This window comes from Entelurus aequoreus, linkage group LG19 (assembly GCF_033978785.1).
Source record: "Entelurus aequoreus isolate RoL-2023_Sb linkage group LG19, RoL_Eaeq_v1.1, whole genome shotgun sequence".
Taxonomy (NCBI): Eukaryota; Metazoa; Chordata; class Actinopteri; order Syngnathiformes; family Syngnathidae; genus Entelurus; species Entelurus aequoreus.
Window position 1 is genome coordinate 32,507,329 of NC_084749.1, and position 12,342 is coordinate 32,519,670.

General features: G+C 38.1%; 1 protein-coding gene across 3 annotated transcripts in view; it reads left to right on the forward strand.

Annotated features, from left to right (window-relative positions):
* The window catches only part of hmcn1 (hemicentin 1), a 265,771-nt gene that overhangs the window by 120,902 nt on the left and 132,527 nt on the right, over positions 1-12,342 (forward strand). For all 3 annotated transcript variants that reach the window (XM_062028319.1, XM_062028320.1, XM_062028318.1), the window contains exons 18-22: positions 631-758; positions 860-1,004; positions 2,551-2,663; positions 5,970-6,129; positions 8,787-8,952. In XM_062028319.1, the coding sequence (XP_061884303.1) occupies positions 631-758; positions 860-1,004; positions 2,551-2,663; positions 5,970-6,129; positions 8,787-8,952 (712 nt within the window). The remainder of the gene's footprint in view (positions 1-630; positions 759-859; positions 1,005-2,550; positions 2,664-5,969; positions 6,130-8,786; positions 8,953-12,342) is intronic.

Genomic DNA, 12,342 nt, shown 5'->3' on the forward strand with positions numbered 1-12,342 from the left:
AGGTAAGACCATAATAACGTTTTTTTAATTAAATGTGCTTTATTGTGTGCTACAGTTTGTAAGTGTAAAGTTAAAGTTAGGTTAAAGTACCAATGATTGTCACACACACACTAGGTGTGGTGAAATGTGTCCTCTGCATTTGACCCATCCCCTTGTTCACCCCCTGGGAGGTGAGGGGAGCAGTGGGCAGCAGCGGCGCCGTGCCTGGGAATAATGTTTGGTGATTTAACCCCCAATTCCAACCCTTGATGCTGAGTGCCAAGCAGGGAAGAATGCTGGTATGAGCTTTTAAACATAACCCGTTAACTGCTGCCAATCAAATTGTGAATAAGATACTCTTTAGGGTTCATATGTTTGTAAATCTGACTGTGATAAAGTCAGTGCCTGACATGAACGTTACCGCACGCCACTGATATATATATATATATATATATATATATATATATATATATATATATATATATATATATATATATATATATATATATATATATATATATATATATATGTATATATATTGTTTGATGAAAACAACTTTTTTATTTTGAAAAAAAAAACTTGAGAAAATATAATCAGACATTTTGGTTAAAGTTAATTTTCTGCTTTTGTTGATGGGTTGCATGTCTGCAGTGTCGCCTATCATTACAATGAGTCCAGCTGTGATCAATGTGATAGAGGACCGGCAGGTGACGTTACCCTGTGTGCTGTTGGCTGGAAATCCACTGCCTGAGAGACAATGGCTGCACAACTATGGTCTTGTAAGCACACAACAATGTATACATTAAAATAAGTGTTAGTGTTATATGCATATGCTTCAATATGATTTTAATGCAGGCTTATACATCTTTTTCTTTTTCAGTTGACCTCAGATGAATATGTGACTGTGAGGAGAGATGGGAGTCTGCACATCGAGAGAATTAAGCTGGATGACGCTGGTGACTACACCTGCTTGGCTGAGAACGTCGTCGGAGCCGCGAACCACACTACACTCGTCAACGTCTATGGTACTCATACTTGTGTAAAATAAATAGGGATGGGTACCGAATTCGGTAATTTTATAGGTGCCAATCGAAGTTTGTCGGTACTACAGTGTACCATTTATCAAACAGTGCCATATTTTGATATTTTTGTTGCATTTGACTTCACATCCGGTGGCAAACTCGGCGCCGGCTAAAGCACTTGGCCAGTAAACAAGCAGTCAAGTGCTCAGAATGTGTTTAAAAGTACAGTAATGCTAAAAAGTTAAACAAAATGTGCCAGCTTTGGTAATCAAAACTACAACTAAGATCCACGCTTCAATCAAACAGCTAGTTTTAACACATTTTAACACACACAAAAGTACAGAAAATTGGTACCGTTGAGTACTGGTATCGATTTCCAGTTGCCAAGAGTCGGTACGGTATCAATTCAAATGTGAACGATACCCATCCCTAGAAATAGAGCCTATATACATTCTATAAAAGATAGCACATAAGTGTACTTCTCAGTGGCCTTGTGGTTAGAGTGTCTGCCCTGAGATCGGTAGGTCGTGAGTTCAAACCCCGGCCGAGTCATACCAAAGACTATAAAAATAGGACCCATTACCTCCCTGCTTGGCACTCAGCATCAAGGGTTGGAATTGGGGGTTAAATCACCAAAATTATTCCCGGGCGTGGCCACCGCTGCTGCTCACTGCTCCCCTCACCTCCCAGGGGGTGAGGGTGATGGTACTTTAACTTTATTATAATAGGTCACACATTTGCGTTGTCATAAAAGCTAACAATTGTTTTTCTTTTGACTGTAAATATCTCATCAGTTGGCATTGACTTGTTTGATTGCATCTGCTACAAAAGTAAGGTCTCCGCCCACAAATTTGTATCAGCAAACTTTTTCAAGGCCAATTTTTGCAAGAGAAAAAATACAGTAATTTAAGGATGAGGGATAATTCCACATCAATGACAGTGTATTATTTTAAATGTATTCATCCATATTTATTTTGTCTTATTATTAATGTATGCATAACACGTTCATATATCCTTTCGAGTGGCCAGAGTACACTTGCAGAAAGTACTAATGAATGTCTAACATAATTAATACTGTACAAAGTGTACTATGCAGTACTTTGTCATTGCTCAGCTACAAAGCACATAGTTGTGTAATTAATAACATCCACAATGCATTCAGGAGTAGTTCCAGATTTTTGCTTGCTGGCACTGACACTATAATAATGTCGGTAATTGCATCACTGCTTTGATAACCCCAGCTGTTTGCTTTGTGTTTTGGAGATACACTCTTTTTTTTCCTTCTTTTTGAGGCTTCTTAACTTCATGATAATGATTACTTGAGAGTCTGCAGAATTGAAGTCTATTGCTGTAGAAAAATAAAAGAGGTTGTGATTAATGGGAGAGTAGCAAGGTGCAGATAAATGAAATATGTATTTTCTTTACTAATATCATGTATTCACTGAATGACAGAATTTCCCCACACATGGAATGGATCATTCCAAAAAGGTTAAGATACTGTAAGTGGTTCCCAAACATTGCAATGACTTCCCTTCTGTTTTGCTTTCAGTGATTCCCACCTTTCAGCATGGCCCTCAAGTGTTCAGCACTATTGAAGGGACGCCCATATCTCTGCCCTGCCGTGCCAGTGGGGTACCTACACCCGAGATCACCTGGTCTAAGGTCTGTATTGGATTACCATCTATCATTTTGTGTTTTTCTATACCGCTTATTTAGGTCAGAGTCACAGGGACTGTTTATGTTAAAGGGTGCCAGCTACCTTAGCTGGGGGATAGAACCTTAAGTTGTGGTTTGACAGCCTACTGTACTGGCTCGTACTGATCAACTCTCATTAGTGGGCATGTGTGGTCGCAGGAGCGAGCCCGGGGCGGTTTGCAGGGCTGGTCCATGCGGGATTATTGCTATTACACCTATAACAACTGAGACGGAGTACACCCTGGTCTCTTTGTGTCACTGTGATTGACGGACAACAGACGAGTGAGACAGAAAACCATTCACACTAACATGCTTTGTGAAGGCATGTATGATTCGGAAGGCAATCAACTCTAATAAAAGTCTAAAAAAGCAATTGGAGAACAAGCAAGCTACACATAAAAGCCCAGGCCAATAGTAATACTAATGTTGAACGCTCTACATTCTTAGAGAGGAACAGAAGGTCTAACTTATGAATTGTTTTATGAGTCAGTAAGGAAACCTCAGATTACTTCCAACCAGTATTAGGACATAACTATTGCTACTGTATAGTTAATTGTGTATTTTATCAACTTTAATCCACACGTTTTAATGCAACTGATTCATACTACTGTAGGCACACCTCTAAATAATTAAAGAGGATCTGCACTTTATTGGGATTTTTGCCCATCAGTCACAATCACTATGTAAGACAAGAACACATATGTTTTTCTTTTTTTTAAGCATTCTAATTTGTAATGTTCAGTTTGTACTACACAGCTAACAAAGCAGCTAATGAGGTTAATCTATTCTTCCTGACCTGCATATTAACCAATTATTAGCGACATTGGTATTGTCCTGGGAGCAGACATTGTACAGTAAGATATGGAAATGGCATTTTTATGGCTCTTTGAAGGTAGCCAGATCTTTGGGAGCGGTTTCTTTGAAAAAGCTATTCAAAAAACTGGATAATTATTATAGTTTTTATAGTTCTTTTTACAAGGGAAACAATCAATGGTAGCAGTTATAAAATTAAATGTAGATCAGACTAATTTAAATTTAAATATTACACTATTAGTGGGAATTATTGTATTCTGAAATGTCGGCTATAATGTTGTTGTTATTGTGTTTTATTGTAAATATTCTATAAGGTGTCGTATCCCCATTCTTTGACAGTGACCTATAAACGTTGTAGCTCAATATCATTTTGACAATGCAGAAAAAAAAACACACACAAATAAGTAAGAATAGAATGTACTTATGGATATTAAAAGTATAAACAGAGCTGGAATAAAAATAGTGCTTTACAAATAAGAATAAATCCCAGAAAATGTAATCAAAATAAATAAATAAAAACAAATAATATATATATATATATATATATATATATATATATATATATATATATATATATATATATATATATATATATATATATATATATATATATATATATATATATATATATATGTGTATATATATTTGTTTTTTACTCTTTTGTCCCAACGTAGCTGGCTCACATGAAGTCTGCATTGATTAGTAGTTGTTGTTCTTGTTGAAGGAAATAGGGAACGTTGTAGTGTAATGTGTCAAAATAATACTTAAAACTACCATAATACATAAACATTACATGTTTAATGAATGTACATGTTACTACAATACATATTGTATATACTTACAGCATGTATATAAAATGTTTTTGGTTGTTTTAAATTTTTTTTAGAGTACTTGAGAGTGCGCCAACTTAAGAATGTTATAAGACAATAGTTGTCCGTCAGGTAATTGTTATGCTTTAAGTTGCAAGCAAAAATTTGAGTTACCAGCATCGCTGCCATTAGTTGGAATAGCGAATGCCACAGTGAACCTTGTAATATCCGCCCAAAACATCTGGTCTTACTCGCTAGCATTTGCTTTTAGTTAGAGATGGACATAACTTTCATAAAGTTTATTAATGTAAGATAAAAAAATCTTCAAAATCATAAATGAGTGTCTAGTCTACTACGAAGTAATTTGAGCATATCACCGCTAGTCTGCACCATACTGAAGCAGAATGAGTCTAACGCCAGTCAAGAATATTGAAATATTATCCAAACGGCGGACATTTATCTATGAAAATATGAGAAAACTGCTGATGGTGTTGACAGAGAAGCAGCGTGAAGGAGATACCGTAGAAGTCCACTCTTCAAAAGAAACGCTGTACATTATTATTACATTGCTTCATAAAATTACTGTAGTTTACATTCTGTTGTATCACCAAAATCACCAAAAATTATTCCTGGGCGCGGCCACCGCTGATGCACACTGCTCCCCTCACCCCCCCGGGGGGTGAACAAAGGGGATGGGTCAAATGCAGAGGACACATTTCACCACACCTAGCGTGTGTGACAATCATTGGTACTTTAACTTTAACTTTGTTTTTATACAATATTTATTGTATGAAAGTTAGTTTTTCTTTTTAAAAGGCGTGTTACATGTTTAAATTGTGTTTTTTTTTTTTTTGGGGGGGGGGGGGGGCAATAGGAACCAATTAAGCTTGTAAGTTGAGGTACTACTGTAGTAGGGGAAGGCTGTAGCTGCTGTATTTAGATGCAAGAGATACTGCATGTGTGTGGTCAATATCTAAAAGGTTCCCAGGTTTGTTTTGTGTCACATGCCTGGAAGTCGTGTTACGCTGTAAACAGGCTCTGGGAACGCAATATTCCATGATGGGAAAATGTCATGATGGTTCCGTGTGAGGCCACATGTGCATGTCCCCCATGTGTTCCCCCATTAAACTACCCGTGTCCATTGGCCTGTACAGTCCACTCTAAACTGACATGTGCTTTCCTGTGTGTCATTTAAGCCAGTGTGTTTATAGGCATCCTCTTCTGTAGTAGTACTCCGGAATTGTAAAAGTATTGCTGTGAAAGTCAACTTCAGTCCCCCAGTCCAGCACATGGCAAACAAGCAACTACACATTATGCACTGTTTGCATGTTCTCCCCATTCTTGTGTGGGTACCTCAATTTCCCCCCACAGTCTAAAACATGCATGCTGGGTTAAGTGGAGACTCCAAATTGTATATAGTTGTCTGAATGATTGCTTGTCTGTATGTGTGTTTTGGCAGGTGAGTCAGCTGGGATAGGCTCCAGCTTTACCTCATGACCCTAAAACTGCAATCGAAAATGAATAACTCAATAAATGATAGTGTGCCACATTTCAGGTTCAGATAGCTCAGCCTTTCCTCTCGAGTAAACTGCGAGTGTAATAAATTGAGCCGTGACCGCTTCCATTCATCGTGTTGCAATTCGTTTTGAAGGGTGGGGAGCTTGTTTACTTGGGTGGTCCGGCTTTCTCCCTGGACTCTGAAGGCAGCCTGCTCATCGCCTCACCCTCTGGAAATGAGACAGGAGAGTTCCTCTGCACAGCTGCCAATGATGCCGGCCACACCTCGAGAAAAGTCCAGCTCACTGTCTATGGTAATGCTCAAGTTTGCAAAGATCAGTACTCATAAAAGGAACACTGCAACATAAATTTTCACATTCGTGAAATCATTTTCCATTTCCATCATTTTTGGAGGAGAAAACTATTACAGGTTTTAAAATAAAGCATAGCATTATAGAAAATACATCATTTTCAATTAGGGATGAATAATTTTGAGTGCAACTGTACATGTTTGCTATGTAACTTCTGGGCGGCAACGTCCTCTGCAGTAGACAATAGTTTTTGGTCCATTTCTTTTTTCAGATGGTACAATTTTGAAAAAACACAGCCCTGTAATGCATAGCACCAATGTCCACTGCAGAGGACACTGGTTCTCAGGAGAGAATATAATTGGAGACTGACGGCTCTTGGTAAATACAGTAGTTACTGTTAGTGTTGCATCTAAATACTAAGTCAAGTGGTACTGTTTCTACGATCCGACCAATATTCATCAACCATTTGTTCATACATTTATTTTCATGGTTAATGAAAAAATACATTGAGATATTGTATTTAATGATTTTATTTTATAGTTTATTGCAAGTGGGTTGATTTAATATTATGGGCCTGATCTACTAGTATACCAAATAACACGTTCTAATAAATAGTATGTGCAAACTATAAAATTGCACATAGCCTACTATTAGTGGCCGTGCTGTGGGTGATCTACTAAGATCGCATGCACAAGTGATACATTTTTAAAAGTGGTGTTTAAATGAGATTGTTCAGTCATTCATGGCATCACGCTCCATATCATAATGTTTTGTTATGTTGTAAAACATGCAGCACACAACTATAGTCTGTGCCACCTTTTTTGGGCAATATAGGAGCTCCTCCAGTGTAATCTAGACAAGGGAACAACGTTTTAGCACGCCAAAGGTGCACTCTGAGAGACGTCGGCACAAACTGCAATGATGCGCTGTAATGATCCAGACGCAAAAAAAAATTGGGTGATGCAAGAAGTTTTTTCATGTAAGAAATATATTGATTTGTTTTGGTGTTTGCTGCCTCCAAATGAATACTTAAGTCATCGAACAGCTTAAAGACAGAATTGTTGGATAGAAAATATTAGAGATGTCCGATAATATCGGACTGCCGATTTTATCGGCCGATAAATGCTTTAAAATGTGATATCGGAAATTATCGGTATCAGTTTCAAAAAGTAAAATTTATGACTTTTTAAAACGCCGCTGTACGGAGTGGTACACGGACGAAGGGAGAAGTACAGAGCGCTAATAAACCTTAAAGGCACTGCCTTTGCGTGCCGGCCCAATCACATAATATCTACGGCTTTTCACACACACAAGTGAATGGTCAACAGCCATACAGGTCACACTGAGGGTGACCGTATAAATAACTTTAACACTGTTACAAATATGCGCCACACTGTGAACACACACCAAACAAGAATGACAAACACATTTCGGGAGAACAGTCGCACCGTAACACAACATAAACACAACAGAACAAATACCCAGAACCCCTTGCAGCACTAACTCTTCTGGGACGCTACTATATACACCCCCCGCTACCCCCGCTACCCCCTTCCCCCCCACCTTAACCCTGCCCCGCCCCAACCCCAACCCCGCCCACCTCAACCTCCTCATGCTCTCTCAGGGAGAGCATGTCTCAAATTCCAAGCTGCTGTTTTGAGGCATGTTAAAAAAAATATTGCACTTTGTGACTTCAATGATAAATATGGCAGTGCCATGTTGGCATTTTTTTCCATAACTTGAGTTGATTTATTTTGGAAAACCTTGTTACATTGTTTAATGCATCCAGCGGGGCATCACAACAAAATTAAGCATAATAATGTGTTAATTCCACGACTGTATATATCGGTATCGGTTAATATCGGAATCGGTAATTAAGAGTTGGACAATATCGGAATATCGGATATCGGCAAAAAAAACATTATCGGACATCTCTAGAAAATATGTATATTTCTGACGTTCTCATATGGTGACGCAAGCGCGAAGGATTTTCTCTATTCATCATCATTGCACAGGTCTTGCCACAATGACCATGGCACAGCCATTTTTGCAAAATTGTGCCAGTTTACACAAACCTTTCAAAAGTGCTAAATATATGCTCAAAGTATTCGACTTTGACTTAGACATAGACTTAGATTGGTCAGATCTAGTGCTAAACATTGACACAAAACCAGCGGCCACAAAAAATGTCAGTCTTGATAAATCGCATTGTCGTCATTAAATGATAACATTTTTGTCTCCTCATCTCAGTATATATTCTGATTATACATGAAAGCAGACATGCCTTAATTTAAAAAAAATGTTAAAAAAGACAAACATTTTTGCATCCAATTCCTAGAAACACTTGAATTGGTTTATTTGCAGTAGGTCCTTAAAAATGTAGAGCGCTCCCGTTGTACTCGTTGGCAATTTTTTTCTGAATTCTGTAGCTCTTACAAAATAAATACACACAAATCAAATGCCTACTGCAGAAGATGCTGGGTCTCAGCCTTCAAAACAATTGAGTTTTATAGCTATGCGCTAAATAGATTGTGCTCGTTATTTTTCTCATTTAAGAGATACAAGCCTTGTAACCTTTGTAATAACTACATACAAAATGAAGTGCCCATATTTGTGCCAATGTATTGACAGATCTGTCTTTTTGTTATCTGCATTTCTAGTCCGCCCGAGGTCCAATGTTGGAAGTGCCGGCAGCTCCACGGAGCAGTCAAGAATGTCAGTGATTCAGGGTGAGGATGCTATTTTACCATGTGAGGTCCAAAGTGTGCCACCACCCACTATTACCTGGGCCAAGGAAAGACAGCTCATCTCCCCTTACTCTCCAAGGTAAAGCCTACAAAAACAAACCACACACACAATATTAATGTTTTGGCAAGAACATTTTAAACCTCTTTGTGTACTGCTAATACATTAGAGATATTTGGATAGAAACCTGTATTGTCACTGCAATTCAACAACTTTCTGATTTATGCACTGCAAAAACTGAAATCTAAGTAAGATTAAATATCTCAAATAAGGGTGATATTTGCTTATTTTCTGTCTGATAAGATAATTCTTCTCACTAAGCAGATTTTATGTTAGAGTCTTTTACTTGTTTTAAGGGTTTTGGTCCTAAATTATCTCAGTAAGATATTACAGCTTGTTGCTGAGATTGTATGACCTATATTGAGTAAAACATGCTTGAAACTAGAATATCAACTGTTGCAAAGCTGTGTCATCAACACTCACAAGTATAAAACTACTTTTTTAAAGTAATAATTTCTTATTTCAAGTATGAAAAAAAAAATCATGATTTTGACACAACTGTGTCTCATAATTAAAACAGATGACAGCCAAATGGACTTTGCTGTTTTATTTGCAATGAAACAATAGAAAATATGTACTCATATAGTAGTACAGTTGGCACAGTACAGTAAACTGACAGTTAATATTTAAACATTTAACATTTGACATTTCAAACAATATTGAACAGAAATAGTTCAATCCAATCCAATCCACTTTATTTATATAGCACATTTACACAAGAATGTTTCCAAAGTGCTGCACAGCCATGTTAAAAACAATATTAAAAACGATATTAAAAACAATATTAAAAACAATATTATGCTATACCAATGACTGAATAAAAACAAATAATAAATGAATAGAAAACTTATACAGAGACAATATAAAAAATAAATATGATTAAAAACGATTTTAAAGGGTAAAACCAATTAAAACAGTAAAATAGACATCAAAATTTATAACCCAGAGGACAGAAGACCACACAACTCACGTGGTGTTAAAAGCCAAAGAATAAAAGTGGGTCTTAAGAAGAGACTTAAAACACTCCACTGTGGGAGCAGTTTGAACATGGAGGGGCAGAGTGTTCCAGAGTTTAGGGCCGACCACAGAGAAGGCCCTGTCTCCCCTGGTTTTAAGTCTCGTCCTGGGCACCACGAGCTGGAGCTGGCTCTCGGACCTTAGAGCACGCGCAGGAGTGTAAATTTGGATGAGGTCCAAGATATACTGAGGTGCCAGTCCATGTAAAGCTTTAAAAACAAACAGCAAGGATTTAAAATCAATTCTAAAATGAACAGGGAGCCAGTGCAAACTCCGAAGAATTGGGGTTATATGCTCACGTTTCCTGGCCCCTGTTAAAAGTCGTGCTGCCGCGTTCTGGACTAACTGCAACCGGGAGAGAGCTTTTTGGCTAATGCCAGCATAAAGTGCATTGCAGTAGTCCAGGCGACTTGAAATAAAAGCATGCACGACTTGTTCAAAAAGGTTAAAAGATAAAAATGGTTTTACCTTTGCTAAAAGACGAAGATGATAAAAACACGATTTTAAAACGCCATTGACTTGTTTGTCAAGTTTAAAATCGCTGTCTATAGTGACGCCAAGGCTGGTGACTTTGGGACGCACATAATTTTGCAATGGTCCCAAGTCAGTGAGGGCCGGACCAAAAACTGAAATTTCCGTTTTTCCCTCATTCATTATTAAAACATTCTGGGCTAACCAAACCTTGACATCACATAGACAGTTGAGAAGGGATGTCAGGGGGCCGTGGCCTTTTGAAATTGGCATATACATTTGGCAGTCATCTGCATAAAAGTGATAAGACACTCCATGTTTCTTAAAAATCTCTCCAAGAGAGAGAATGTACAAGGAAAACAGGATGGGGCCTAGAATGGATCCCTGGGGGACACCACAGTAAAGCGGAGCAGAAGAAGAGGTGGCGTCCCCCAGCCTGACAGAGAAGGACCTCTCTGACAGGTAGGATCTGAACCACTCTAATGCAGTCCCCCTGACACCCACACAGTCTCTCAGGCGGTCCAAAAGAATTGTGTGGTCGACTGTATCAAAGGCAGCTGTAAGATCTAAAAGCACTAAAATGGCAGAGCTACCAGAATCAGACATTAAAAGCAAGTCATTAAAAACCTTTAAAAGTGCAGATTCAGTACTGTGCAAAGCCTTGTATCCAGACTGAAATGGATCTAAAGTGCTATTTTCATCTAAAAAAGGCTGCAGTTGCGCTAAAACAAATTTCTCCAGAATTTTTGACACAAAAGGTAATTTGGAAATGGGCCGATAATTTGACAAACATGTCGGATCTAGACCTGTTTTTTTAATCAAAGGCTCGACAACAGCTCTTTTACAAAAAGAGGGGACACAGCCAGAAATCAAGCTGCTGTTGATGATGTCCCTAACAGACAAGTCAATAGTGTCCCAGATTTCTTTAAAAAAGCGAGGGGGGACTGGGTCTGTGGGACAGGACGAGGGTTTCAGTTTGTGGACTATTCCTGTAAGCTCAGGCATGGACACAGGCTCAAAGTGACTAAACACAGCCGAGCACTGAGTGGCCACATTAAAACTCAATGGAGAGTTCATGCACATTCAGATAAATTCTTCAAAATTACAATTAAAAAAATTTTGGCCAGGGGCCAGGCTGTATATATGCGCACTAATAGACTGAAAGAGCACGCACTTGGCGCGATGATGTCATGTTATCGATGGAAAAATGCATTTTTAGACCATATGATTTGCCTGAGCGGCTAGGAGACCCCGAGAGTAATACGCCTTGTTGCCTTTCCATTAAGAACATTTGTTTTTAGTATAAGTTTGCTGGTTTCAAGAAATGTAATGCCGAGCGCATATCATTATGTCAAGATAATGGCACTAGCATTTACTTAATTTAAGAATATTTTTCAACATATTGAGCAAAAAGGTCTCCTTTTTTTTCTACCAAGAAAAGTGCACTTGTTATTAGTGAGAATATACTTATTTTAAGGTAATTTTGGGTTCGTTGAGGTTAGCTAATTTTACTTGTTTTGGAAAGTATTGACAAGCCAAATTTTCTTGTTCTATTGGCAGATAATGTTGCTTAGTTCAAATAAAATACCCCTAATTTTTGTATTTTTGTTCTTGTTTTTGAACACTGACTTTTTGCAGTGTGTTTAGAATATAAGCATCAGGTACAGTGATGTAGAGAAATGTGGCAAAATACTGTTGCAGAATTTCAATGTAATAACTAGAATTTATGGTACACAGTGTAAAACAGGTCTATTTAACTGGCGGCCCAGAGACCAAATCTGGGCCCCTGAGTCCAGTTCAAAACTTGGGAGACAACATTTTGGCAGCAGATTCCTAAAAACACTGGAGTGCTCCTGTTGAATAGAGGAACTTGGACCACCGTAAACACATTGGCAGATGCTTGCATTGACATTTTAACCTTGC